Source organism: Emys orbicularis, chromosome 2, assembly GCF_028017835.1.
Source record: "Emys orbicularis isolate rEmyOrb1 chromosome 2, rEmyOrb1.hap1, whole genome shotgun sequence".
In the NCBI taxonomy this organism is placed as follows: domain Eukaryota; kingdom Metazoa; phylum Chordata; order Testudines; family Emydidae; genus Emys; species Emys orbicularis.
In genome coordinates this window covers 226,435,278-226,461,179 of record NC_088684.1, presented here as the reverse complement: position 1 = coordinate 226,461,179, position 25,902 = coordinate 226,435,278, and the positions used below count along the sequence as shown (strand labels likewise).

Below are 25,902 nucleotides of genomic sequence, written 5' to 3'. Positions count from 1 at the left end.
GTTGTGTTTAAACTGAATTGTTTGGTAACTCCAGATAAAGTAGCAAACTGTTGAATATTGACTCTTTACAGGGGCAATGGACCTGGCCAGGAGAGGGCTGGACAGTGCAGAATCCATTTTTAGGAAAATTTGGGACCAGAAGTGTGGTGGGGTCACCCTGCAAATGGTAACTCATGCCGATTAAAGCCAAAGTGTGACTGATATGTTGCTGACAGGTTGCTGGGGTCAGACCTGCTGAATCAGGGCTACAGCTATCCATAGACCACTCAGAGTGTGACCTGTATACTGTTAGGCTGTTGGTGAACAGCCCAGGTTGGGAACTACAACAGCAAAGCATTGTGAGGCACCCAAGGTTGCGGGGCAGGTGGCTACACAATCCCTCATTGGTCTGGATTGCATCCCAGAATGTCACAGTGTGTAGTTGAAACAGGATTTATACACAGCTTGTTATTTTAATTGAGATTTACACTTTAAGCACTGGTGTAACAATTTTAAGTGAGTCTCAAGTGTGGTGGCTGGGAACAGTCACAAGAAAGGTTATAGCTTTATTATTTTCTGTTTATTTCGGGTAAGGGAAATAAAACAATAGTAAATCATAACTATGAGTGCCAGCGAAGCAACTATAAAGCCAGACCTGGCCAGGTTGGAGAAACAACAGAAAGACAAATAGTGTGAATACCAAAAGTGGCCAGCAGAGATGAGAGCCAAAGAGAGGAAGACAGAAAGGCAGCGGCAGTAAGAATCACACTAGTGAGCCATGGAACTTAAAGACAAAGAAGCCCTAGAAAAGGATAAGGAGACACAGTATAATCTGGACATGATGGCAAGTCATCGACAGATCCCACAGTCCCCAATCACTCCCTCCATCCAAGGAACACTCAGCTGGGACAAGTTGTGCCCTGCATACAAAGAAGCAGACTCTACTGGAGAATACCGTAACACTTTTGAAAGCTTGTGTGAAGTTCATAAAGTTCCAGAGGACACAAAAATCCCCACACTGATTGCACAACTCTCTGGTAAAGATTTAAATGTATGGAATGAAATGCCAACTGGTGAGGCTTTGAAATATGCTGATATTTTTCAAAAAAGCTGTCTTGCAAATGTTTCAAATTACCCCTGAGATGTATAGATTGAAATTTAGAAATCTCAGGAAAAGTGCTGCCATGAGTCATAGTAAATATGCCTATAAGATGTTTGACCTATTGGTAAAATGGGCAAAGAGAAAGAGGGTTGAGAACTATAACCAATTGTCTGCTCTTTTTGCTCAAGAACATTTCCTAAGCATATGTTCTGAGGCAGTCAGAGACACAATATGGGACAAATCTTTTAATTCTGCTCAGGAAGTTGCCATCCTGACTGATTCCTTTGTGCAAGCCCAAATGTCTAATAAGCACAAGCCACAGAGGCAGGGGCAGAAGCCTGGTGTAAAGGGGGCACTCAGTTTTACCGCTAGGAAGGAGGGTGGCTGGGAGCCGAGGCACTCACCTCCTCAGAATCAGTCCTCTCATAGAAATTCGCATCACAGACTCCCTGTGTAGGAAAATGATCCAAAAAGGTGCTTTCAGTATAACTCCACCGAGCATGTGAGAAATCATTCCCCTAAGCTAAGAGAAAATAAATCCACATCCCATCCAGCCCAGGTTAATGCAGTTGTACTTAACACAAAATCCCAAGAGGCACCTGCAGGTCCTCTGATGAATTTTATGAGGTCTGATCCTGTGGGGGTTGACCTGAAAATGTATTAAAGTTGCCAAGGTGAATGGCAAAGAATGCATAGGGTGGCGAGTCACTGCTGCCCAGATATGTCTGGTCAGTGGAAGCATGGTTCAAAACACTGACATGCTGCCTGACCAGGAGGTAGAGTTTCTGGCACTGGGGAAACATAAAAATCTTGTGCCTTTGGCTAAGGTTCATTTGGAATGGGAAGGTTTAGAGGGTGACTTGGCTGTGGGGATTCCAAATAGTAGCCTCATGGAAATGCTGGGGGGAATGATATTTTGCATATGACTACGGCTGCTAATGTTGTAACTTGTAATAAAAAGAAATACTGTGCTGCGGTCCCAGAGAGAAATGGCAAAGACCCGGAAACTACTAAGGGGGGGAGAAGAGGATGAAATCAGTGTTTCCAGGTGTGGGAGGGGCCGAGGCCAGGTCATGTATGGCAGAGGAAAGCAGCATGCCCTGGGGGCTGTGGTAAGTGGGGAGGAATTAACCCCTATTACGGAAGAAGCTGTCCCAGTTGTCAGCTGCCAATGTTTTGTAGACGAGCTAAGGGCAGACCCCACTCTAAAGTGCATAAGGAGATATGTCCTAGAAGGAAATCCCTGGAAGGAAAGGGTGTGGTTTTTTGAAGGGAAAGGGAGATTATACAGGGAAGCTCCCATGGGAAAAAATAAGAGCCCTGGAAAACTCAACAAACAGCTGGTTGTGCCTGCTCAGCTCCGTGAGGAATTAATGTTACTAGGACAAGATTGCCCTTTTGTTGGTCACTTGAAGGCACAGAGAACCTATGAGAAGTTAGAGAGAATTTTCTACTGGCCAAGGATACAGAATATAGGGAATTTTTTAGATGTGTGGATTGGTGGGAAGGAAGAAATCCCATGAAGAATTAAAAACCCCACTGCTCACGCAAAACTTTGAAAAAAATATGTTTATATAAAATAGTTCCCATTTCTTTTGTAAGAAAAAGAGTTCTGTTTCCATACAAAACTTCTATTATAGTAAAAGAACAAAAAAATATAGGCTATATACTGGAGGCAAGCAAAGTTATTTTTAAAATGAATGTTTTCTACACAGCATAACTGTTTTCAGATATACTGTATAATGATAGTAGTGACTAGATGCTAAACTATGCATATACATATGAAAACTGACATACAACATTAACGGACAATGCTAGCATAGATGGCAGTAGAGTCCTAAGTCATACTCGTAATGCTTGCTGAGCCTGTTATCTACGTCAATAGCATATATCTGTAGCAAAAAGCACACAAGTTACTTAATAGAGTAACACAGATATGCAGTATATAGTGGTGTTTGAGTTTGAAAGTACTGTTTGTCATCCTGTATGGGACACATTTTTCCACACCAGATCTGAAGACGTGTAAGTTGTGACCAGCTAACACAGTACATGTGAAGGGATGTATTAGTTCATTTTAAGTCCTTCAGATACCAGAATTGGTTTACTTACGCATCCTTATGTAGGAAACTGTGTCATTAAGAGGCTCTGGCAAAAGCTAGTTGGAACTGGTTATGTTATGCAGGCTCCTGTTACATAATGTTTGCTAATCAGTTAGAACTCAGAGACTGACCTCTGCCAGGCTCCCAAGCTCTGAGTGATTACTGAACACCCACCCCAAACTTTCCTTCCTTCTATAAATTATCAAGTGCAGCAGTTAAATTTCCACAGAAGTTTTAAGTGTGTGGTAATAAAGGAATTTTGTCTCACTACTGAATGGCAAGGATCAGATTCTGGACTCCACTCCGGCTACTTTGTGCCAGCCACTCTTTAGTGCAAGGCAACCACAAAACCAGCAGATTCAGTCCTCTGAGGATTTCCCCTGCATTGGGAAACATCTGGCTTCTATACCACTCCCCTTTCTATCCTGTGGCACATGAAGCATTACTGGGGGATGGTACTTGGCCTGGGCATCGCTACACCCCAAACATCACTGACAGCAGAAAAGATCTGTGGGGCTGTTGGTAGCCCAGCAAAAGTTAGAGCAGCCACATTGCCACTTACTTCTTAATTATTTTTTTTGCTAAGCAGAGGTTGGCCAAACAGAATAATTTGGTCACAAAATCTTCAAGGTTTAAGAGAAGGTCTGAAAAGAATGGGGAAGTACAGAGTGACTTGGACAAAGATTTCGGAATTAACAGACATATGATAACAGGGGCATTTTAATCACTGAAATACTGAGATTCCTAATGTTTTGTTATATGCTCCCCTCTTTGATGTAGTATGGAGCAGAATGGTGAAAAAAAGTCCTGCAATTTGCAGAAGGGAAGGAGCTCCACTCTGATATGTGCTTCTGCCTGCCACTAGACACTGCAGAAGCTCCTTTGAATTTCTGCTGTTTAGAAAGGAGAAAGGCTTTCCAGGTACTGGGAAGAGAGCAGCTGCTATATTTGGCATCCTAGCATCATTGTCTGGGCAATAATATATGGACATATCAGAATGGAATTCTGCATGGGAATTACTGCTGCTTGAACCAGCTGGGACAGGCTTCCATCTTTTCTAGCTCCTAACAAGGGATTAGGACTTGAGGGCATAACCTCAACATATTTCAACATAGAGTCCCCAGTGAATCCAGAAGATCTCCTGGTTTTCTTGACTGTGTTGCCTTCTCCCTCTGTGGTGAGCAAATCAACTCCTCTTTAGGAAAGCAATTTGATAGCAACTCAATGAGTTGGTGATGTATGATTTAACCTCCTGGGCTTTATCTATAGAGCTATAGAAGGGTAATACATGGCTCTTTTAAATGCAAAATTGCTATTCAAATATACAAGACCAAATAATTTGCACCCAAAAATATTAAAACAATTGGCTGAAGAGGTCTCTGAACTGCTAAGGTTTATTTTTTAACAAATATTGGAACAGTAAAGAAATTTCAGAGGATTGCTAAAAAAAAGCTAATATCATGCCAGTATTTTAAAAGAATAAATGGGATAACGTATGTAACTATAGGCCTCTTAACCTGATATCAATTCCAGACTAAAACATGGAAAGGTTGTTATGAAATGCATTCAGTAAATAATTAAAGGATGGTAGCATAATTAATGCCAGTCAACATGATTTTATGGAAAATAGGTCTTGTCAAACAAACTGGTTTGGTTGGTTTTTTTTGTTTTGTTTTTTTTTGCTGTGATCATAGGTTTGGTTGATAAAGGTAACTGTTCTGAGATAATAGACTTCAGTAAGACATTTGTCTTAGTCCTATGTGACATTCTGATATAAAAAGTTATCATTATACAAAATCAATGTAGACCACATTAAATGGATTTATAGTTGGTTAACCGATAGATCTCAAAAAAGTATTTGTAAATTTGGAATCATCATACTGTGCGGGCATATCTAGTGCACATCTGCAGGGATCTTTTCATGGAAAAATGCTATTCAGTATCTTTACAGTTTTTCTGGAAAAAAATGAAAATCATTGCTGGTAAAGTTTTCACATGGCACAAAAATTGGTGGAGTGGAAATAATGACGAGGACAGCTCAGTTGTGCAGGTTGATCTGGATCACTTGGAAAGGTGGGGCTCATTTGACAACATGGATTTTCATACAGCAAAATGTAAGGTAATATGTCCAGGTACAAAGAATGTAGGTCACACTTACAAGATGAGGGACTGTATTCTGGAATGCAATGTCACTGAAAGGGATTTAGGGACCACAGTAGATAACCAGTTGAACATCCCACTGCGATGCTGTAGCTAAAAGGATGAGCACAATCCTTGCATGCATAAGCAGAGGAGCATCAAGTGGGAGTAGGGAAAGGGTATTAGATCTGCATACAGCATTAGTGAGACCATTACTGTGATGTCCAGTTGTGGTGTCTACACTTCATAAAAGGATGTTCATTAATTTAAAAGGGGTCAGAAAAGAGCTACAAGAATGAATCAAAGTCTGCAAAGCCTGCCTTATAGTGAGACATTTAAGAGGCTGATCTATTTTGTTTATCCAAGAGAAGACTAAGAGGTGATTTGATCACAGTCTACAAGTAGCTATATGGGGAAAAGATATTGGATAGTAGATGGCCCTTTAGTCTAACAAAAAAGGCGTAAGAAGATACAAGAGCTAGAAGCTCAATTTTGACAAATTCAGAAGAAAAATAAGGCATGCATTTTTAAGAGAGGGTAATTATCCATTGTAATAATTTACCTAGCGGTGGGGCATATTCTCCATTACTTAAAGGGTTAGGTCCATAAAGAGGAATTAGGCAATACAATGCCCAACTCTTAGGTGCTCTGCCATCCAATGGAATTCACAGCCCCAAGTTAGACGCCCAGTTTCCCCATGCATCGTATGGGCGACAGTTAGATGCCAAAGAAAGGGATTCACAGAAGTCAGCATTCTGACTGGGAGCTACCTATACTAACCAATAGGAAATGCCCAGGGATGGCCTAAGCCCTAAGCCCTACCCCTCAAAAGGTAGTTAGATAACTAACTCCAGGCTGGAGGCAGGTAACTCCTTCTGTTTAGGAGTCACAGCTATGAACTCTGTCATGATGTTAAGCACACAAACCAGATTAGCTCTTTCTTGTGAAAAAACAGAAAATTACCCAGCGATCTCCTAGAATGTGGGAGACCTATGTTTGAATCTCTCTTCTGCCTGATTTGGGGGATTGATTTGAACCCAGTCCCCCGCATTCCACAAGATTGCTCTAACCCTGTGGTGGGCAACCCGCAGGCCGCATGCGGCCCATCAGTGTAATCTGATTGCGGGCCGCAAGACGTTTTGCACATCCCTGCAGCCTGCTGCTTTCCGCAGCTCCCATTGGCCAGGAACAGCGAACCGCAGCCACTGGGAGCTGCGGGGGGCCGTGCCTGCAGAAGGTCAATGTCAGCAAAATATCTCACGGCCCACAATCGGATTACCCTGATGGACCGCATGCAGCCCGTGGGCTGCAGGTTGCCTACCAGTGCTCTAACCACCTTGGTATTCTGGGATAGGTCGTTCTCAATTTTTCCTGCTGAAGCTGTTACACTTCGAATAAATAAATAAATAAATATTAATTAGGCCAGAAAGAGAAGAAAAAGTTAGAGATTAACTGGATAGCCCAGTGGTTAAGGAACTCCCTGGGATATGGGAGAGTCGGGTTCAAGTCCCTACTCCAATTTATATTTGATTATTTATACAAAATGAAACAGCTACAACAGGACATATGGCGAGAGACCCACCCCAGAACACTAAATAGTCTGGTCGTTATGGCACCATTTGGGGGGAGGCTCAAGTCCCTGCTCCAAATCAGGCAGAGTAGGGAATCAAAGCTGGGTCCCCCCACACCCCAGATGCATGGTCTAACCTGTGCTCTATTAAGTATAATGTAACACAATCCCTGTCTCACATGCTGTCTTTTGTGTGCTGCCCAATCTGCTAAGTACACTCAGCATGCCAAACAGATCAGGCGAGATAGGTGAGACTTGTGTGACCTAGGCCACTGAGCATCTTGGTGGCATTGGGACTTAGGCAGCTGTGCACATGCCCACTGGGAGAAACTTTGTGGCATAGGGATCTTATGTAGGTTATGTAGCAGCTGAGCAGGGTTTTGAGGATCTCAGTTGCACCTAAATGTTGGACTTAGGTGCCTAACTGCCACTTTAGGCATCTAAATTCCTTGGCAGATTTAGTCCTAAATCCTTAAATCAAAACTGGACGTCTTTCTAAATGGTATGCTATAACTCAAACAGAAGTTATGGGTATGACGCAGAGATTACTGGTGAGGTTCTTTGGCTTGTGTTATGCAGGAGGTCACACTAGATTATCATTGTCACAGTTCAGGGCAACTGTACCTGTATTTCCCCTCTATTGTTCTGCAAGGACACACACTTTAGGGTCCCAGCTCCTCAACCATCACTTCCCTTGGGCGGACACCCATATCCCACTCCCTCCGAATGGACTGCTCAGGACTGCTCAGCTTTTTCTCCACAATTATGACACAGCTCTTTCTAAGCAAGCACATTTATTCTTAAAGTAAAAGCATTGCAGAGAAAACATATTAAAAACAGTAAAAGAACCTACACACATGCGAATAAACTTGCCAGAGATCATCCACTCACTTCAAGAAGTGTTGTGGCTGGTGTTAGTCCTTCAAACCATCAACAGGGTTTTTTTCATGAGGTCACAAGTTCATCACAGTTTCAGCTCAGAACAAGCATCCTCATGAATCTGAGAGTCACATCTTTATACAGTTTGAGTCTTCAAGGAGACCATGAATAGGTAATCAACCAGACAATCGGTTTCTGCTCAAGGCACATCTTCAAAAGGGTGGATCAAGAAGTAGGTAATTTGCATTCCTCTACTCTATTTGTCTAGCACAGTGTTTCAAAGAGTCCCTTGAAGCTTATAACAGGTCCCAGCATTTACCTTAGCTGTACCTCTTCCTTAAAGAAGTTACATACAATTGTACAATAGCACATAAACATTTGTATTTTAATACCATGAACTTCTAAAATACTTGAACTTAATTCAATAAGGTTTAACTAGGATATTGCAGGAAATTGCCATACCATCACAATCATAATGGTCTCACGTGGCCTTAAAAATGTATTAATCTATTTGTAGACAAAAATCTGTAAAAACATTGGGGCAAAAAATGGGATTTGAAAATTAGAACAAAACAAAGAAATAAAGACTCAAACAGCTGTGGGGAGATGAGGGACAATACAAACGGAGAGGAGAAATTTTAGAAATAGAGGATTATATTAATTTTAGACACAAAGTACAGAAACATTTGCAAGTCCACTGATTTCAAAGAATAAAAGCAGACTTTAGAGAACACCAAATATAGGTGGAATACAATACCAGATAAATTACTGTTAGACTGGAGATGAAGGAGAACACATTTATAGTGTCCCCAAAGAACTGAATTTTCCTCCAGACAACATTTCATCTGAATGGCTTGAGAAAACAAAATATAAGTTGATGGGTACATTCTGCACAATTATTCTGTACATGATTCTATATAATTACTTTTAACATATTAATTATATTCACTAACAGCAAAAAAATCAAGGAATGAAAAAGAATGGGTGTTCATACTAAAAATTATACAGTGTCTGCTTGGGAATTGACATAATAAAGCTTTTACATGGAAGGAAAATAAATTACTAGTTACACTGTTACCAAATAATCACCAAGATCAGATAACACACGGCCCTTTTATGACAGTCTTATCACTAAGATTAGGACTAATATGTGGCCCTTCGTGGCACAATCAAGGACATAGGAAGGAAGTCAGATGATTTTCACTGGTGGTTTTGTAAACCATCAGTCTCTTGACTGGCCACCAGGTAGCCATGTCAAGAGACATGTCACCATAGGGGGGCATCAGGAACACATTATTGCTTCTTTGTGGATGACTGGTGTTCCTTGTCCAAAAGATGCTGAGGAATAGATAAGACCTGAGATGACACAGCACAAACCAAGCCTGGAACTCAGCTCAATTCAATGAGAATTTCATTAACATGATAAGCCATAGGTGCTGACTCCAAGGGTACTCCAGCATGTTGGCCTGCAGCTTCCCGCAGCTCCCATTGGCCTGGAACGGTGAACTGTGGCCACTGGGGCTGCGGCAAGCCGTGCCTGCGGACAGGCAATATCAGCATAATGTCTGACGGCCCACAATCAGATTACCCTGATGGGCTGCATGTGGCCCCCGGGCCGCAGGTTGCCCACCACTATCCCTACTCCCTCTTTCAGTTTTTCAACACTTTCCAGAAAAAATAACATCAAAACCTCTCAAACTTCTCAACCAATCAAATGCTACTCTTGAGAGCATTTATGCAAAAGAACACTTTGATATTCGCTGAGACAATGTCTCTGTGATATTTGCTGAGACACTGTACATATTTCATGCCAATATTTTAGTTCCACTTATTGAGAGCAGCTTCTCCAGTGTTTTGATGCTATGAGGAACCATATACTTCTTAAAAACAAACAAAAAACCACTAACGAAATAATGGAAATAATTTATATCACACAATGGGCAGTACTTGTAAGTGGAGTAGAATCCATTTGATCAACATCTTGATAATCAACTCTCATGATTTTGTCACAAGTCTCATAATAATTATTGTTTTCCTTAAAGCCCCAGCTCCTGGAGTCAAGTGGATATCTGATGATATCTGCCTTCATTCTTAAATAAAAAGTAAGTTTCTAGCCCTTGTGGCTGTGAATAAAGTTTCTAAATGTGACCCCACTGCACCCTAAAGGCTCAAAAAGCAGAAGGCAAATAAAAAGAACACCCAATCTATTATTTTTACATAATCTCATTATTTTAAAGCCAATCTCATGTTTTTGGTGAGCCTGACTTCTGATTTTTTAACATTTGGGATTGGCAATATTGTAAACTGCCAAGGAACAGCCAGTGTAGTGCCTTTCCATGACTTAACAATAGGACCCCTCATTACAAAAAGTCTGTTTAAATGGCAGCTCTATTGCTTTCTGTAAAGCTATTCACAGGCATAGGTGTTGGAACTAGGGGTGCTGCCTTACCCCCGGCTTCAATTTGTTTCCATCATATACAGGGTTTACAGTTTGGTTCAATGCCTCTCAGCACCCCCACTATACAAATTGTTCCAGCACTCTTGTTCACAGGTTGACAGGTGTGAACTGGTGTTTGCTGGCACACATTTTCCTGCAGTATGTTCAGTTCATGCTAGTTATCTTTTAGCTTATGCGACTATAGTTTTTTGTTTTTGTTTTTTAAATGTGTTAACAGTTTGAACACTGCTTATTTTAAATCAGTTAATGAAATAGAAATAAATATCACAATATATCCATATGAGCCTGTGGTAATCACAATGATTGATTATTTGTTCAGTTCCTGTTTACATTGTTATGTATCGATTAAGATTATTCTGCTGTCATTTTATTTAATTACCAAATATTACATAGTCTAATAATTTTCAGATCAATTATCCACAAAGACAAAAAGCAAAAATGCTACTTTATATCTGCATGAGAGAAAGAAGTCAAATTCCAGTTTTTGTGATGTTCTGAGCAACGGAAGGATTAAACAACACTGGGTAAAGTCCAGCCCAAATACATTTGGGAAAGCAGTTGGAGTTGCCAGCATTCTAATAAATTATTATGGCGACGTGATGAAACAAATTCAGTGTATGAGCAGACATTCCAAGTTTATTTAATGGACAAGATGATTCATTTTTATAACATGGCAAGGCTAAATGGAAAGAGGAAGAGAGAAAGCAAACTGAATACTAAGACTGGAAACTTCCAGATGTGAGCATAAAATGCCACTGAGCCAGTGTTACTCAAAACATAACATACTGCATCAAACTGTAGTAAAATTTGTTAGTTTCTATTGCTCTGTCAGAGTAATCATTTCACAAATATACAAAACTTAAACAGCCACATGATCAATGAAGAGAATTCTCCCTACCTTTTAAAAGCACCTTTCATGTCCCAGTAGAGCCATTTGTGGTCAATGCATGATTAAAAATCTCCACATCATCTTTATAAAGAATTCTGTATAGCCCAGACAACTTATCAGGGCAAAAGTGAAACTGAATAAGAGTCAGAGGGGAATCTTTTTGCATATAAGCTTCAAAAGAATACTATTTGTTTCATTCACAAACATTATGCATCTAAGTTCTAAAATTTGTTTGTCCCTTTATTGCAAATTCAGACTTAGGGTATGTCTACACTACGAGAGTAGTTCGATTTCACTTAAATCGAATATGTGGAATCGATATTGCAAAGTCGAACGTGTGTGTCCACACTAAGGACAGTAATTCGACTTTGTGAGTCCACACTAACGGGGAAAGCGTCGACATTGGAAGCAGTGCACTGTGGGCAGCTATCCCACAGTTCCCGCAGTCCCCGCTGCCCATTGGAATTCTGGGTCGAGCCGCCAATGCCTTCTGGGTAAAAAAATGTGTCGAGGGTGCTTTTGGGTAATTGTCGTCATCCATCCGTCACTACCGCCCTCCCTCCCTCCCTGAAAGCGTCGGCGGGAAATCAGTTCGCGCACTTTTCTGGTCAGTGACAGCGCGGACGCCACAGCACTGCGAGCATGGAGCCCGCTGCGACCATCGCTGCAGTTGTGGCCGTTGTCAACGCCTCGCAGGTTATCATCCACCTTTCCCAGAGGCAGATGCAGATAAATCAGGCGAGGAGGCTACGGCACCACGGTGAGGGCCTGAAGTCTGAGAGTAGCACAGGCCTGTCAGAAAGCACGGGACCCAGCGCCGAGGACATGACGGTGACAATGGGTCATGTGGATGTTGTGGAACGGCGATTCTGGGCCCGGGAAACAAGCACGGACTGGTGGGACCGCATAGTGCTGCACGTCTGGGATGAATCCCAGTGGCTGCGAAACTTTCGCATGCGGAAGGGGACTTTCCTTGAACTTTGTGAGTTGCTGTCCCCTGCCCTGAAGCGCAATGACACCCGGATGCGAGCAGCCCTGACTGTCCAGAAGCGAGTGGCCATAGCCCTCTGGAAGCTTGCAATGCCGGACAGCTACCGGTCAGTCGCAAACCACTTTGGCGTGGGCAAATCTACCGTGGGGGTTGTTGTGATGCAAGTAGCCAACGCAATCGCTGAGGTACTGCTCTCAAAGGTAGTGACCCTGGGAAACGCGCAGGCCATCATAGATGGCTTCGCCGCGATGGGATTCCCAAACTGCGGAGGGGCTATAGATGGAACTCACATCCCTATCCTGGGACCGGACCACCAGGCCAGCCAGTACATTAACAGAAAGGGCTACTTTTCAATGGTGCTGCAAGCACTGGTGGACCATCGGGGATGTTTTACAAACATCAACGTCGGATGGCCGGGCAAGGTTCATGACGCTCGCGTTTTCAGAAACTCTGGTCTGTTTAGACGGCTGCAGGAAGGTATTTACTTCCCGGACCACAAAATAACTCTTGGGGATGTGGAGATGCCTACAGTGATCCTCGGGGACCCAGCCTACCCGCTAATGCCCTGGCTCATGAAGCCCTACACTGGCGCCCTGGACACTGAAAAAGAACTGTTCAACTACCGGCTGAGCAAGTGCAGAATGGTGGTGGAGTGTGCTTTTGGCCGTCTCAAGGGGAGATGGAGAAGCTTACTCACTCGCTGTGATCTCAGCGAAACCAATATCCCCATTGTTATAGCAGCTTGCTGTGTGCTCCACAATCTCTGTGAGAGCAAGGGGGAGACCTTTATGGCGGGGTGGGAGGTTGAGGCAAATAGCCTGGCTGCTGATTACGCCCAGCCAGACAGCCGTGTGATTAGAAGAGCCCAGCGGGACGCGCTGTGCATCTGGGAGGCTTTGAAAGCTAGGTTCCAGAGTGAGCAGGGTAACCAGTGACTTTTAAGTTTCTGTACAGAGAAGCTGAACCTGCCCCCGTTTCTTTACCCAGTTAATGTTGACTATCCTCTCCAGTTACATACCCCCTTCACCCCCTTCCAAAAAAATAAAATCAGTTCTATTTTGTTAATGAACACCGTTGTCTTTATTACTGTTTTCGCGGGAATGTTTTAAACCTGGGACGCAGACTGTGGTGGGGAGCGGGTGTAGTGTACTGATGCAAATGACGCTTCTAAACTCCAGGAATGACAGGCTCCGCAGTGGTGGACTGGTTGTTTCAACGGAGCCTGCCAGCCCTCCTGATCGGGACTGCGTGTATGTGGGGGCTATGTGACTTTGTGGCAGGGGGAGGAGGGTTACAGATCCCCTGCTGCATGGCTCTGTGATCCAGGATAAGGACCGCTGCATAAGATCTGTAACTGCCCTCCCCCGCCACAAAGTCACAGATCAACCCCCCCACACACACACACAGAACATGAAAACCACCTCCCAGACTGACCAGGGTAACTAGTCACTGCACTGTGTATGTGCCCTGCTGCTGGACCTGCCCCGCCTCTGTACCCTGCTAAAGGTGACTGTCCTGTCCAATTACCAACCCCCTTCCCCCCCTTCAGACAGACTCTCCTCCAAAAGAACATGATGGAAACAGTAATTAACAGAAACGTATATTTTATTAGCAACTACACATGAAACGGGGGGGGGTGAAACTTGGACGGGGGCTTGTGTGAGGCGGGAAGGAAAGGACTTGTCAAATTTTGGGGAATGAGAGCCTTCTAGTAGTAGAGCAGTCTGCAGGGGTGGAGTGAGAGTTTTCACGGACTCTTCCGCCCCTCCTTCTTTGGACTTTGGGTGAGGGGGGTATGGGACTTGGTGGCGGGGGAGGGCGGTTAGAGATAGACTGCAGCGGGGCTCTGTCCTCCTGCCTCCATTCCTGCAGAACATCCACAAGGCGCCGGAGCGTGTCCGTTTGCTCCCTCATTAGTCCAAGCAGCGTTTGAGTCGCCTGCTGGTCTTCCTGCCGCCACCTCTCCTCCCGTTCCATGTGTGAACAGTGCATTTGGGACAAGTTCTCCCTCCACTGGGTCTGCTGGGCTGCCTGGGCTCGGGAGCAGCCCATGAGTTCCGAGAACATGTCTTCCCGTGTCCTCTTCTTCCTCTGCCTAATCTGCGCTAGCCTCTGGGAGTGTGATGCCAGGCTGGGTTGGGAGACAGTCGCAGATGTGGCTGTGGGAATGGGAAAAAGGGAGTGAATTCCTCAGAAAGATAAATGTAGTTGTGAACAAAGAACATAGTCTTTCTCTGTGAACAAGACCATGCACTGCACCTATCACATGCGCACTCAGGACAAGGTCGAATTTTCGGCCCTCGCATTCAGTGCCTGGGGTCTTGCACTGCCGATCTGAGAAGCGGGGCAGGACACTGGAATTTGTGTAGCAGGCAGACATGGTAAGCCGTAGACTTGTGGCTGCTTAAAACTTTAATAGTAGCACTGGCCTCCTTTCACATTGAAAGCAATGCCAGTCTCTGCTGCCAGCAATCCGGCAAGCATGAACTCTGCCCCTGTCCCACCACCTCGCGGCTGTCCCAGGGAAAGATCCCTGTATGCTGCCCCTCTCCCGCCTCCACCGCGTGGCTGTAAACCAGCGGTTACAGTTCTGTAAAGGAACGGGAAAGCAGTCCCAATACTAACATTCCCCTACCTAATTCAAAGCAGGTCACCATGAGCGACATCACCCTGATGAGGATTACAGACAGTGATAAAGAAAGAATGCTTCAGGAAAGCCTGCAAAGACCAGGGCCGTATGCCGCCATGCTCTGCAGGGCAATGATCCCGGAGTACTTGATTGTCTCCTGGCGCGGAAACGTTTCCTACCACGGAGGACCCAATAAGGCCACTCTCCCCAGGAACCTGATGCAAAGGCTTTCCAATTACCTCCAGGAGAGCTTCGTGGAGATGTCCCAGGAGGATTACTGCTCTATCCCCGGACATGTAGACCGCATTTTACTGTAGCTGCACTGGCAGGGACTAAACAGTAGAGCGGCTTGGGCAGAACAATCATGCAAAACCGGACATTGTTAGATTTTTTTTCAATAGTTGCACTGCCCAGGACTGAAACGTTAAGCGCCTAGGGCAAACTAATCATGAAAAACCCATTGTTGTTATTGTTAATATTCCAGTTCTGTTAAAAATAAATGTTTAGATGTTTAAAACACTTACTGGTTGATCCTTCCCCTGATTCTGTGTCTGGGTTAAGGGCTGGGGACGGTTGGTAGGGGATCTCTGTAAGGGTGATGAAGAGATCCTGGCTGTCGGGGAAATCAGCGTTGCAAGCGCTGTCGACTGCCTCGTCCTCCTCATCTCCTTCCTCATCTTCCCCGTCCGCTAACATGTCCGAGGAACCGGCCGTGGACAATATCCCATCCTCCGAGTCCACGGTCAGTGGTGGGGTAGTGGTGGCGGCCGCACCTAGGATGGAATGCAGTGCCTCATAGAAACGGGATGTCTGGGGCTGGGATCCAGAGCGTCCGTTTGCCTCTTTGGTCTTCTGGTAGCCTTGTCTCAGCTCCTTGATTTTCACGCGGCACTGCGTTGCATCCTGGCTGTATCCTCTCTCTGCCATGGCTTTAGAGATCTTCTCGTAGATCTTTGCATTCCGTCTTTTGGAGCGCAGCTCGGAAAGCACGGACTCATCGCCCCACACAGCGATCAGATCCAAGACTTCCCGATCAGTCCATGCTGGGGCCCTCTTTCTATTAGATTGCACGGCCATCTCTGCTGGAGAGCTCTGCATCGTTGCCAGTGCTGCTGAGCTCGCCACGATGTCCAAACAGGAAATGAGATTCAAACTGCCCAGACAGGAAAAGGAATTCAAATTTTCCCGGGGCTTTTCCTGTGTGGCTGGTCAGAGCATCCGAGCTCGGACTGCTGTCCAGAGCGTCAACAGAGTGGTGCACTGTGGGATAGCTCCCGGAGCTATTAGCGTCGATTTCCATCCACACCTACCCTAATTCGATATGGCCATTTCGAATTTACCGCTACTCCCCTCGTTGGGGAGGAATACAGAAGTCGAATTTAAGAGACCTCTATGTCGAACTAAATAGCTTCGTGGTGTGGACGGGTGCAGGGTTAATTCGATGTAACGGCGCTAAATTCGACATAAAACGCCTAGTGTAGACCAGGCCTTAGTACAATCCACAGTGCACCTCTTATTAAATACCTATTTCCAATGATGGAAATTGTTACCCTAGTGTTTTATCAGTGCCATAATTATCCAATCCTACAGAAGCTGTAAAAATGCATATATAGCCACTGCAATAGGTATTTATTGATTTATTATTATTTTATAAATTGGTGGACAAAACTGTCATCTTATAGGTACAGTATTCCAAAATTGATTTTAAAATAGCCTGTAGTTTAGGAGTTCAGGTCCAGATTTTCCAAACATTGTAAATATTCAGAGATGGTTCAACCTTAGTTATATTAGGTAAAATGTTCAAAAGTATTGGAGTGATTTAGAAGCTTACATTCCACTGAAGGTCAGTGGGACCTAAGTGCCTAAATCATTCAAGCAGTTTTGAACATTTTACCCATTATGTACCTTGACCAGCTAAATCCAGGTTAAAAGTGTCAACCTGAGTCTACACTAAGGAAAAGGTCAAGGTTAGATAAAACATGTTTACTAACCCAGCCATTTTTCCTAGTCTAGTCAAAACTTTTGTCTACCTTATTTGTTTAGAATGTAAACTCTACATGTTTCTTTTTATATATTTGAACCATTCCTTGCACAACTGGGCCCTAATCTCTGTTGGGGCCTCTTGGAAATACAAAAGAATGTAAAACTACCTTCAGAAATATAGAAAACAAGTCTATACACTTTATGAAGATTTATTGCTCTGCATCAACAAAGAATATAAAGTACAGAAATAGAAAGAAGTTAGGTTGTTTGTTAGTTTTAAAAAACTGGCTATCACGCTTTAATTCAAAGTTTCACAAACTGTTCCATGGATGGCTAATTGTCCGTGGAGCATTTGTTGGTGAGCTGAATGGTCACATGATGCTGAGAGTAGTTTGTGTACATATGATTAGGCAAGGAAATGGCATCTTTCATGAACAATAAATTCAGTCAATGAATACATATATTTCCATATGTTAAAACATCAACATATATTCATGTAGGTTATCCCACACTGTTCAGTTCTGTATCCTAAGTATTCAAAAATCAAGGAAATTTTATAAGAGAAAGGCAGAAATATTTGCCTTATAAGAGTATAACTTGACTGTAACACAATGTTTTGGAATGAAAGCAAAATGTGCTCATTTTAAAGTTATTTTTGGTGTTGACAAATAATTTAAATACTCTTTCTTTTTACTACTTCTAGTTATAAACATTCCACACCTGTTCTTCAGAAAAGGTAAGCTACAATAATCTTTTTTGTCAATGTATACAAATAATTCAAACTTTTCTTAAGTAGCAACCTAAAACTATTTGCTTGATTTACACCAGGGTTTTCATTAGAGTACTTCTTAACACCTACTTTGAGAGTACTTGTAATAGAACTCTGCCTGTAACCATTCATCTAAATCTTCCAGTTTTGAGTGATTTTAAATTTAAATTGCCAATGCTCATCCAATCCTAAATCCCTTAAAACCAGGCTTTTTATGAGTTCTTTGATACTTATAATCTTAGCAAGATCTTACACTTTTTAAGGAACTCTCTGTCCTAACTTGCTGTCTAGACCATATCAAGTGGAAATGTTAATCCTATTTTATATTGCTCCAAATCTGAGTTTCCAAGGTGATTTTTTTTAAATATGCAAGACAAGACTTTGTGTGTGTGCCATCAGAGGACAGATTTCAAATGTTTGTACTTATCTTTTTAAGTATTTTGACTGGTGTAGAAAACATTGTCCTCACAAACCCATTAGTATTATGTAAGTTTGATGTTGATAAAGTGCTCGTTTTATTATTAGTTATGTTTACTTAAGAAAGCCATTTTGTCATTAAAATGGTAAAGATGAACTCATGTCAGTATTACAGTGTCTTAGAATATTTTGGATCTTTGGATATAGATTGAAGATACATATTATTTTTGGCTGCAGACTGGCTAATCTAGTATGGGAGCAGGAGACAAAAGCCCACTGTAAATCCAGAACATGGAGACCTGGATGAATGGTCAGAATCTGTGGGAACATGGCAATCATAGCAGGGACAAAGGAGAAACAAGAGGAATATAGAGGGGAAATCTAATGAACATCTTAGATGGCTGTATGTTAATGAAAGAATTATGAGGAATAAAACAGGAAGAATTAGAAATACTAGTGAATAATCACAATTATGACAAAATTGGCATCACAAAGACTTGGTGGGATAATTCACATTACTGGGATATTAGTGCAGAATGGTACAGCTTGTACAGGAAAGACAGGCAGGGAAAAAAGTGAGGAGGCGTTACCCTGTAGATCAAAGATGTATACACTTGCACTGATGCTGAGACAGAAGTGGGAGGCAGCCTGTTGAAAGTCTCTGGGTAAGTATAAAAGGGGTAAAAAACATGGGTGATATAATAGTATGGGGTTACTATAGACCACCTAACCACGAAGACAAGGTAGATGAGGTTTTTTTTAAAACAACTAACAAAATCATCCAAAGCATAGGACTTGGTGGTGATGGGGGACTCCTAGACATCTGTTGGGAAAATAATACAACAGGGCATAGATTATCCAACAAGTTCATGGAATGCACCGGAGACAACTTTTTATTGCAAAAGGTGGAGAAAGTGCCAAGGGGAAAGTCTGTTCTAGATTTGATTCTGACAAATAGGAAGGAACTGGTTGAGAATTTGAAGTAGAAGGCAGCTTGGGTGAGAGACAAAATTATAAAGATCATGATTCTAAGGAATGGCAGGAGGGAAAACAGCAGAATAAAGACAATGGACTTCAAGAAGGCAAATTTTAGCAAACTCAGAGAATTGGTAGGTTAGATCCTGTGGGAAGCAAAGGGAAAAAGAGTTCATGACAAATGACAGTTTTTGAAAGAGACATTATTACAGGTACAAAAGCAAACTATCCCAATGCACAGGAAAGATAGGAAGTATGGTACGAGACCATCCTAGCTTACCCATCTCTTCAGTGACCAGAACCTCAAAAAGAGTCATATGAAAAGCTGAAACAAGGTCAAATTACAAAGGATGAAAATATATATATACACACATATGTAGATATATATACACATCATGCACACACAATGATTGGAGGGTGTGTGTGTCTGTGTGTATAAAAAAAAGACAACACAAGCATGTAGGGACAAAATTAGAAAGGCCAAAGGACAACATAAGCTAGGGACATAGAGGGTAACAATAAAACATTTTACAAACACATTACAAGCAAGAGGAAGATCAAAGACAGGTAGACCTATTACTCAAAGAGGAGAGAGAAACAATAACAGAAAATTCAGCAAAGGCTAAAGTGTTAAATGTCTTTTTTGTTTCAGTTTTGAACAAAAAGGTTAGGAGTGATTGGACAACTAACGTAGTGAACATCAGTGTAAATGAGGTAAAATCTGAGGCTAAAATAGGGAAAAAAACAAATTAACAATTAGTTAGGCCTGGTCTACACAACAAAGTTAGGCTGACATAAGCCACCTTACATCAACCTAGTTGTGCACATGTCTACACTTCAATTTGTCTCCCACTGATGTAAGTGCTCCACTACGTCAACATAGTAACACCAGCTCCCTGAGCGGTGTTGAGCCATGGTCGATGTATGGATGTCGACGAAGCACGAGTGTAAGCACTACTTTACCTATGTCAACCCTAACAGTCCTCCAGCATCTGTTCCACAATGCCTAACACTGACCACTCTGTTCACAATTGTTAACTCCACTGCCCAGAGATCATGCACATCAGAAGCTGCCTTCTCCCCTCACTCCTGCCATCCCCATCCCCTGCTTTCAAACCCTTTTGAATTTTTGAAATGCCCTTTCCTGGTTGTCCAGCTTGGTGAGCACACCTCTGTCTGCTCTCTGTTGAGCACAACTGCCCAGCTGACTACACACTTCAGATGCACTCCTGTCTGGAGAAGACAGGAGGTATCGGATCTCCTTGGCCCATGAGACGAAGAGATTGTGCAGGCATGGTTCTGAACCAGTCGTAGAAATGTCAACAACTATGAGCAGATTGCTTGGGGGATGCAGGAGAAGGGGTCAGACAGGGGCCAACAGCAGTGCCGCTTGAAAGCCAAGGAACTACGACAGGCACACCAGGGAGGCCAACAATCAATCTGATGCTGAACTGCAGACCCACTAAATGCCATTCTTGGCAGAAACCAATTATGCTGATGGGAAAGCGCTCTCCCGTCAGCATAGCATATCTTCACCAGACATGCTACGGTGGCGCAGCTACATCGGTGCAGCTGCACCAGTGTAGTGCTGTAGTGTAGACTTGTCCTGAGAGAGTAATCATCAATGGTTCACAATAAAGGTGAAATAGTATACCGAGTAGGGTCCCACAGGGACCTGTCCTGGGTCCAGTTCAATTCAATATCTTAATAAATGATTTGGATAATGGCATAGAGATTGCACTTATAAACTTTGCAGATGACACCAAGCGGGGTGGGATTGCAAGTGTTTTGGAGGACAGGATTAGATTTCAAAATGTCCTTGACAAACTGAAGAAATGGTCTGAAATAAATAGGATGAAATTCAATAAGGACAAATGCAAAGTAGGAATAATTAATTCAGGAAGGAATAATTAATTCCACAAATACAAAATGGGAAATAATTGCCCTCTGAGGTCCACTATAAGAACAGGAAGAAACAGCATGATTTCCCAACTTCCTAATTAAGGAAGGAGTACTGCAGAAAAGGATCTGGGGGTTATAGTGGATCACAAACTATATATGAGTCAACAACGTAATACTGTTGTGAAAAAAGTGAACATCATTCTAGGATGTATTAGCAGGAGCATTGTAAACAAGACACAATAAGTAATTCTTCCACTCTACTCAGCATTGATTAAGCCTCAACTGGAGTATTGTGTCCAGCTCTGGGCACCACACTTCAGGAAAGATGTGGACAAATTGGAGAGAGTCCAGAGGAGAGCAACAAAATTATTAAAGGTCTAGAAAACATGACCTACCAGGAAAGACTGAAAAAAATATTTGGTTAGGCTGTAGAAGAGAAGACTGAAGGAGGACATGATAAAAGTCTCCCAGTACATAAAAGATTGTTATAAAGAGGAGGGTGATAAATTGTTTACTCCTGAGGGAATTCTGCACCAAAAAATAAAAATTCTGCACACAATATTTTAAAAGTCTGCAAATTTTGTCAAAAAATAAATGTGGAGGCTCTAGCAAGGCAATGGGGAGCACAGGCCACTGGATGCATAGAGGTGGAGATCACCCTGCAGCACCTCACCCCCCGGACACAGACTCAACAGTGAGGCTGCACCCAACCCTGACACTGCACAAGGACCAGGCCTGCCCCAGAAAAACTCCAGGGCCCTGCCTCTCCATGCCAGGTGTGAGCAGGCAGGCTCTGTCTGGCAGGATCCAAGTGTGGAGGGGCTTAGTGTGGGGGGATCCAGGTGTGGGGTGAGAGGATTCTGTGTGGGGCAATCTTCTTGGGGGCGGGGGGTCCGGGTGCAGGAAGAATCTAGATACACAGGTGCTCATTGGAGCGTACTGGGTGCAGGGGCAATGGGACTCTGCCAGGGGGTCCAGGTGCAGGTGGTTGGGGCTTATCAGGAGAGATCTGGGTGTGGTGGGATGGATCTCAGTGGGGGGGTCTGGGTGTGGAGGGCTTAGCAGAGGGTGGGTGCTGGGGGAGTGGAGCTTGGTGGGGTCATGGTCCAGGTGCAGCTGTTTGGGGCTCAGTAGGGTAGGGGTCTGGGTGGCTCATTGGGGCAGTCCAGGTGCAGGGATGGGGCTCATCTGAGTGGGGGTTCAACTGTGGGGACCTCACCGGGGAGTGATCTGGGTGCAGGAATGAGGGTCCAGATGCAGAGGGTGGAGCTTGAGGGGAGGTATGGGTACAGGGGGGCTAAAATGCAGGGGCTAAGGCTCAGTGGTGGGGTTCTGGGTGCAGGGCGAGGCTTAGTGGGAGGGCTTGGGTATGGGGAGTATGGATGCATGGGGGTTGGGTGGACAAGGAATCAGCTCCCCATACAGTGACCCCTCCCCTGTGGCTGATGAGCAATGGGGGCAGGAAGCTAGTGGGGTGGAGTTGGAGCTTCCTGCAGCCAGGGGAGGTTTCTAGAGAAGGGTCTAACCTGGTCCCAGTCCTGGCCACTCCTTGTAGGGAAAGAGGAAGTCCCATCCTCACCTGCCCCAGCCCAGCCAGGACTAGCAGTTGAACCCAATGCAGATTAGGAGCCACAGGCCAGGGTGTCCCCAGCACCCCCCCCCCCCCCCCACCCACACACACGGTGATGTACCTCTCTGCCAGCTCCTCCAGAAGCCTGAAATGATGTGCCTGTGCTTCTGGGAACGGAAGAAAACATGATTTTCCAACTTCCTAATAGCTCCCTTTCCTACTCTGAGATGTGACTGGTACTTGTTTCCCGCAGAACCTCTACAAATACCATTATGATAATTCTATGCCTGCACCAATGAGCCAACAGTCCAAGTCTGTTTGCTGCTAAAAAATAAATAAATAAAATTGCTGGAACAAGCACACATTGCAATGTTATTTAAATACACGCACACACACATATAGACACATGCATACATATATACACATACATATATGTTTAAACTAATGTTATAATTTATATATTTATAACAATTTACAAGATTGCATATTTTATATGTGTGTGTGCATACACACTCTGCTTGCCTCTTTGTAATCCCTGTATTCTTTGTAACCTAAGCATTTTAAGTAGTTTCATTATACTGACAGAGAAATAATCAGTATTCTTAAGAGATGCTAACATTTATCTGATGTCTCACTTAGAAAATAAAGTGTTTCTTTGAAGTTGAAGATTTAAAATTTTTAAAAAGTGTACTGGAACAACATTCTAAGATTTTTGTACACACATTTTCTAGTACTCAGTGCACCACATAATTAGCATTAGATCATACAAATTATCCTAACATTTGTCTTTGCCATCATTTGGGGCTGTGTACAACAAATGCTCTACATAAATAAAACGGATGCACTTTTCCAACTGAAGGCAGCAGAAAGAATGATTGTCTTTTTAAAATACCATTGAAATGAAATAAGATACAAAATAGATGTGCTCCACTACGCTGTAGTTTAACATTAAACATTATTTATTGCTATTACTATTTATACAATGCCTTAGGTGTGCATGGATTTTACATAACACTTGTATTAAGAAAGTGTTCTCTCAGACTGACTGATAAACATGACACTATTTTGTGTTTTAGATTAGAACCAAAACAGATCAGAAGTTATAAAATGCTTATTTAAAATATCTAGTTTATTGTAAAGTAATTTAAAAACTGTTTTAATCACACTGACATAGTCTAGTAAATATACACTTTGTCATAATGGCACAACAACATCAGCCAAAGGCTCTCAGCTTGGCCTCATGCCTCACATAATAACATCTGTGGGTGAAATCCTGGCTCTACTGAAGTCAATGGCAAAACTCCCATTCTTTATTTCAGATTTCTATCTATGACTGGATTTGAACTCCCAGTGCTTGGGTGTGGCTCAGACTCCATAGCCAGTACATTCTCTTTTGAGCCATTCAGGTTCTGGCAAAACTCTTCTTGACTTCAATAAGGGCAGGATTTCACCCTGTGTGGTTGGTTATTACAGAATATCCCTGCATTCCGGAGTCTGACAACTTAAAGGGACACTACCAACTTAAAAAACATCACTGCTTTGTCTGAATTTTTCCACTACTGCTGTGACAAGTAACATTTTAAATTATTGTAACTGAAAGAGATTAACAATGTTTGATGTATTTATATGGTTACTTTGTGAACTTGATAGCTCTTCAAGCACATTTTCCAGAGTTTCTCAAATGTAGTCTTATATACTCTGGCTCCTCTTTCAGTTTGTGAAAAACAGGGCAGACAGAAAATATATGTGATTGTAAAACCATGATTATTAGCAGAAGGATTTTGGTTCACGTATAATACCAGAAACAACTTTAAATTTTCATTTTTAAATGACTACTAGGTTTCAGGATGACAGCATGCATTTAATTTTCATAGCAAGTGCGGTCTTCAACAAAACACACTTAATACCGCTAAGTTCTCACTCATTATGGCACTGTCATTACCAATGTAGCTATTCTTACACTGTACTATATATCTCTGAGAGAATACTTAAGGCTGCCTAGTGATCTCCATTGGAATAGCACCAAAGTTACTTTCTGGCAAAGACATCTGGCAACAAACAGCACAAATTACTGTAAAATGTGACATGTTAAGCTTCATCTGCATAATTTAAGTGGTCCATTTTGGGCTTTTGTGGTTAGATACCCCGGATTCATACAAACACACTTATCTAATTTAAGCCAAATAGTGGTTTTAATACCCCACTGACAATGAACCACTACAAGGAATTCTAGACAGAATTCAAAACAAACTGACCTGTATCAATAAACTGTTGGTTTTGTTCATCAAAGCAGACAACGACAGCCAAGTATTACAGTAGGAAATGGTACTTAACAGATTTGTCTTTGGGTAAAGGAATTCATCATTCAGTAAATGAGGTTATAAACCTGAACACTTATTTTCGATAGCTCATAAAAAACTGCTCACTGCCTATATTTCCAAAGTGTGGAATGGCTTTCTGAAGAACTGTTAGCCCTTGAAATATGCATCTGCCTTCAAGTAACAACACAAGAAGAGTGTTTTAAAAAATGCTTTCCAAACATTAAGATCGTTAACATGTGGGCCAATAAGAGTTTGAAGGGCTCCTTCCAGATTTAATGAAGTTCGCCTGTTCATAAATACCTTTAAAAAATCCTTCTGAATCAAGCAAAAAAGTCACTATCAAAACAAGATGTCAAAAGACATGTGAACACTGTTTTTTTCCCATCCAGCCTTGGGATGGAGTAAATAAAATGCATGAGCAGCAGCTTAAAGGAGTTTAATCACAGAGATGTCCCAGGACAGCTTTTGTCCCACAAGGCAAAGATGCTTATACAGAAATTACTACAGATTCTCTGGGCGACAAAATAAGTAATCACGTTCTGCACAGACCTCAACACTTTAACCCTTCCCCTCCCCGCGACATACCAGCACTTTATTATTTACTCACCTAAAAGAAGAGGGGTTGCAAATGTCTTTGCGCCTTTCAACAGAGGAAAAAATAAACAGCACCCGCTGCTGCTGCTTTACTAAGGAGAGACCTGGAATCTCTACCCTCCTCCGCTCGCTGCCCCCAGGAAATGCAGAGGATGGGGAGGGTCGTTCCCCCCGTCAGACACAGAAATGAGGACAGCCCACGTTAGGAAAGGGGGAGCCGGGGTCCCCCTAACTTACCGTTGCTGGGCTGGCATTTAGCTCCTGGCAGCTTTGCCCTCCTGCCCCCAGCTGAGCTCTTCATCCTCCAGGAGGCTGCCCCCTCCTGCCCACCGAACCAGCCACGCAGGGAGGAGGGCGAGCAGCCTGGGACTGATGCGCACAGGGGAGAGCGGGACCAGCCTCGGGAGGAGAGATTCGGGGTGTGGGGGGAGCTTCACAGGCGCTCGTGCAGAGTGGTCCCGGCGACCCCGCCTCCCCTCCGGCCGGGATGTCAATCAGCAGCGGGCGGGCTGGCCGCTGCCCGGCTCCTGGGCACTCGGCGCGGTGCCACCTCAGGGGAGGCAGGGCGCGGGGCCCGGCTTAGCGCCTTGCAACTTGCTCCCCGCCTCCCCCGAGCGCAGCGAGCCGCGGAGACCC

The 25,902-nt window shown here is 43.3% G+C and overlaps 1 protein-coding gene across 1 annotated transcript in view; it reads right to left on the bottom strand.

The window, feature by feature from the left end:
• The window catches only part of ZNF385D (zinc finger protein 385D), a 623,326-nt gene extending 597,759 nt beyond the window's left edge, over window positions 1-25,567 (bottom strand). Inside the window, exon 1 of the mRNA XM_065399356.1 lies at window positions 25,504-25,567. Coding sequence (XP_065255428.1) covers window positions 25,504-25,567 — 64 coding nt within the window. The remainder of the gene's footprint in view (window positions 1-25,503) is intronic.
• Between the last annotated feature and the right edge of the window lie 335 nt (window positions 25,568-25,902).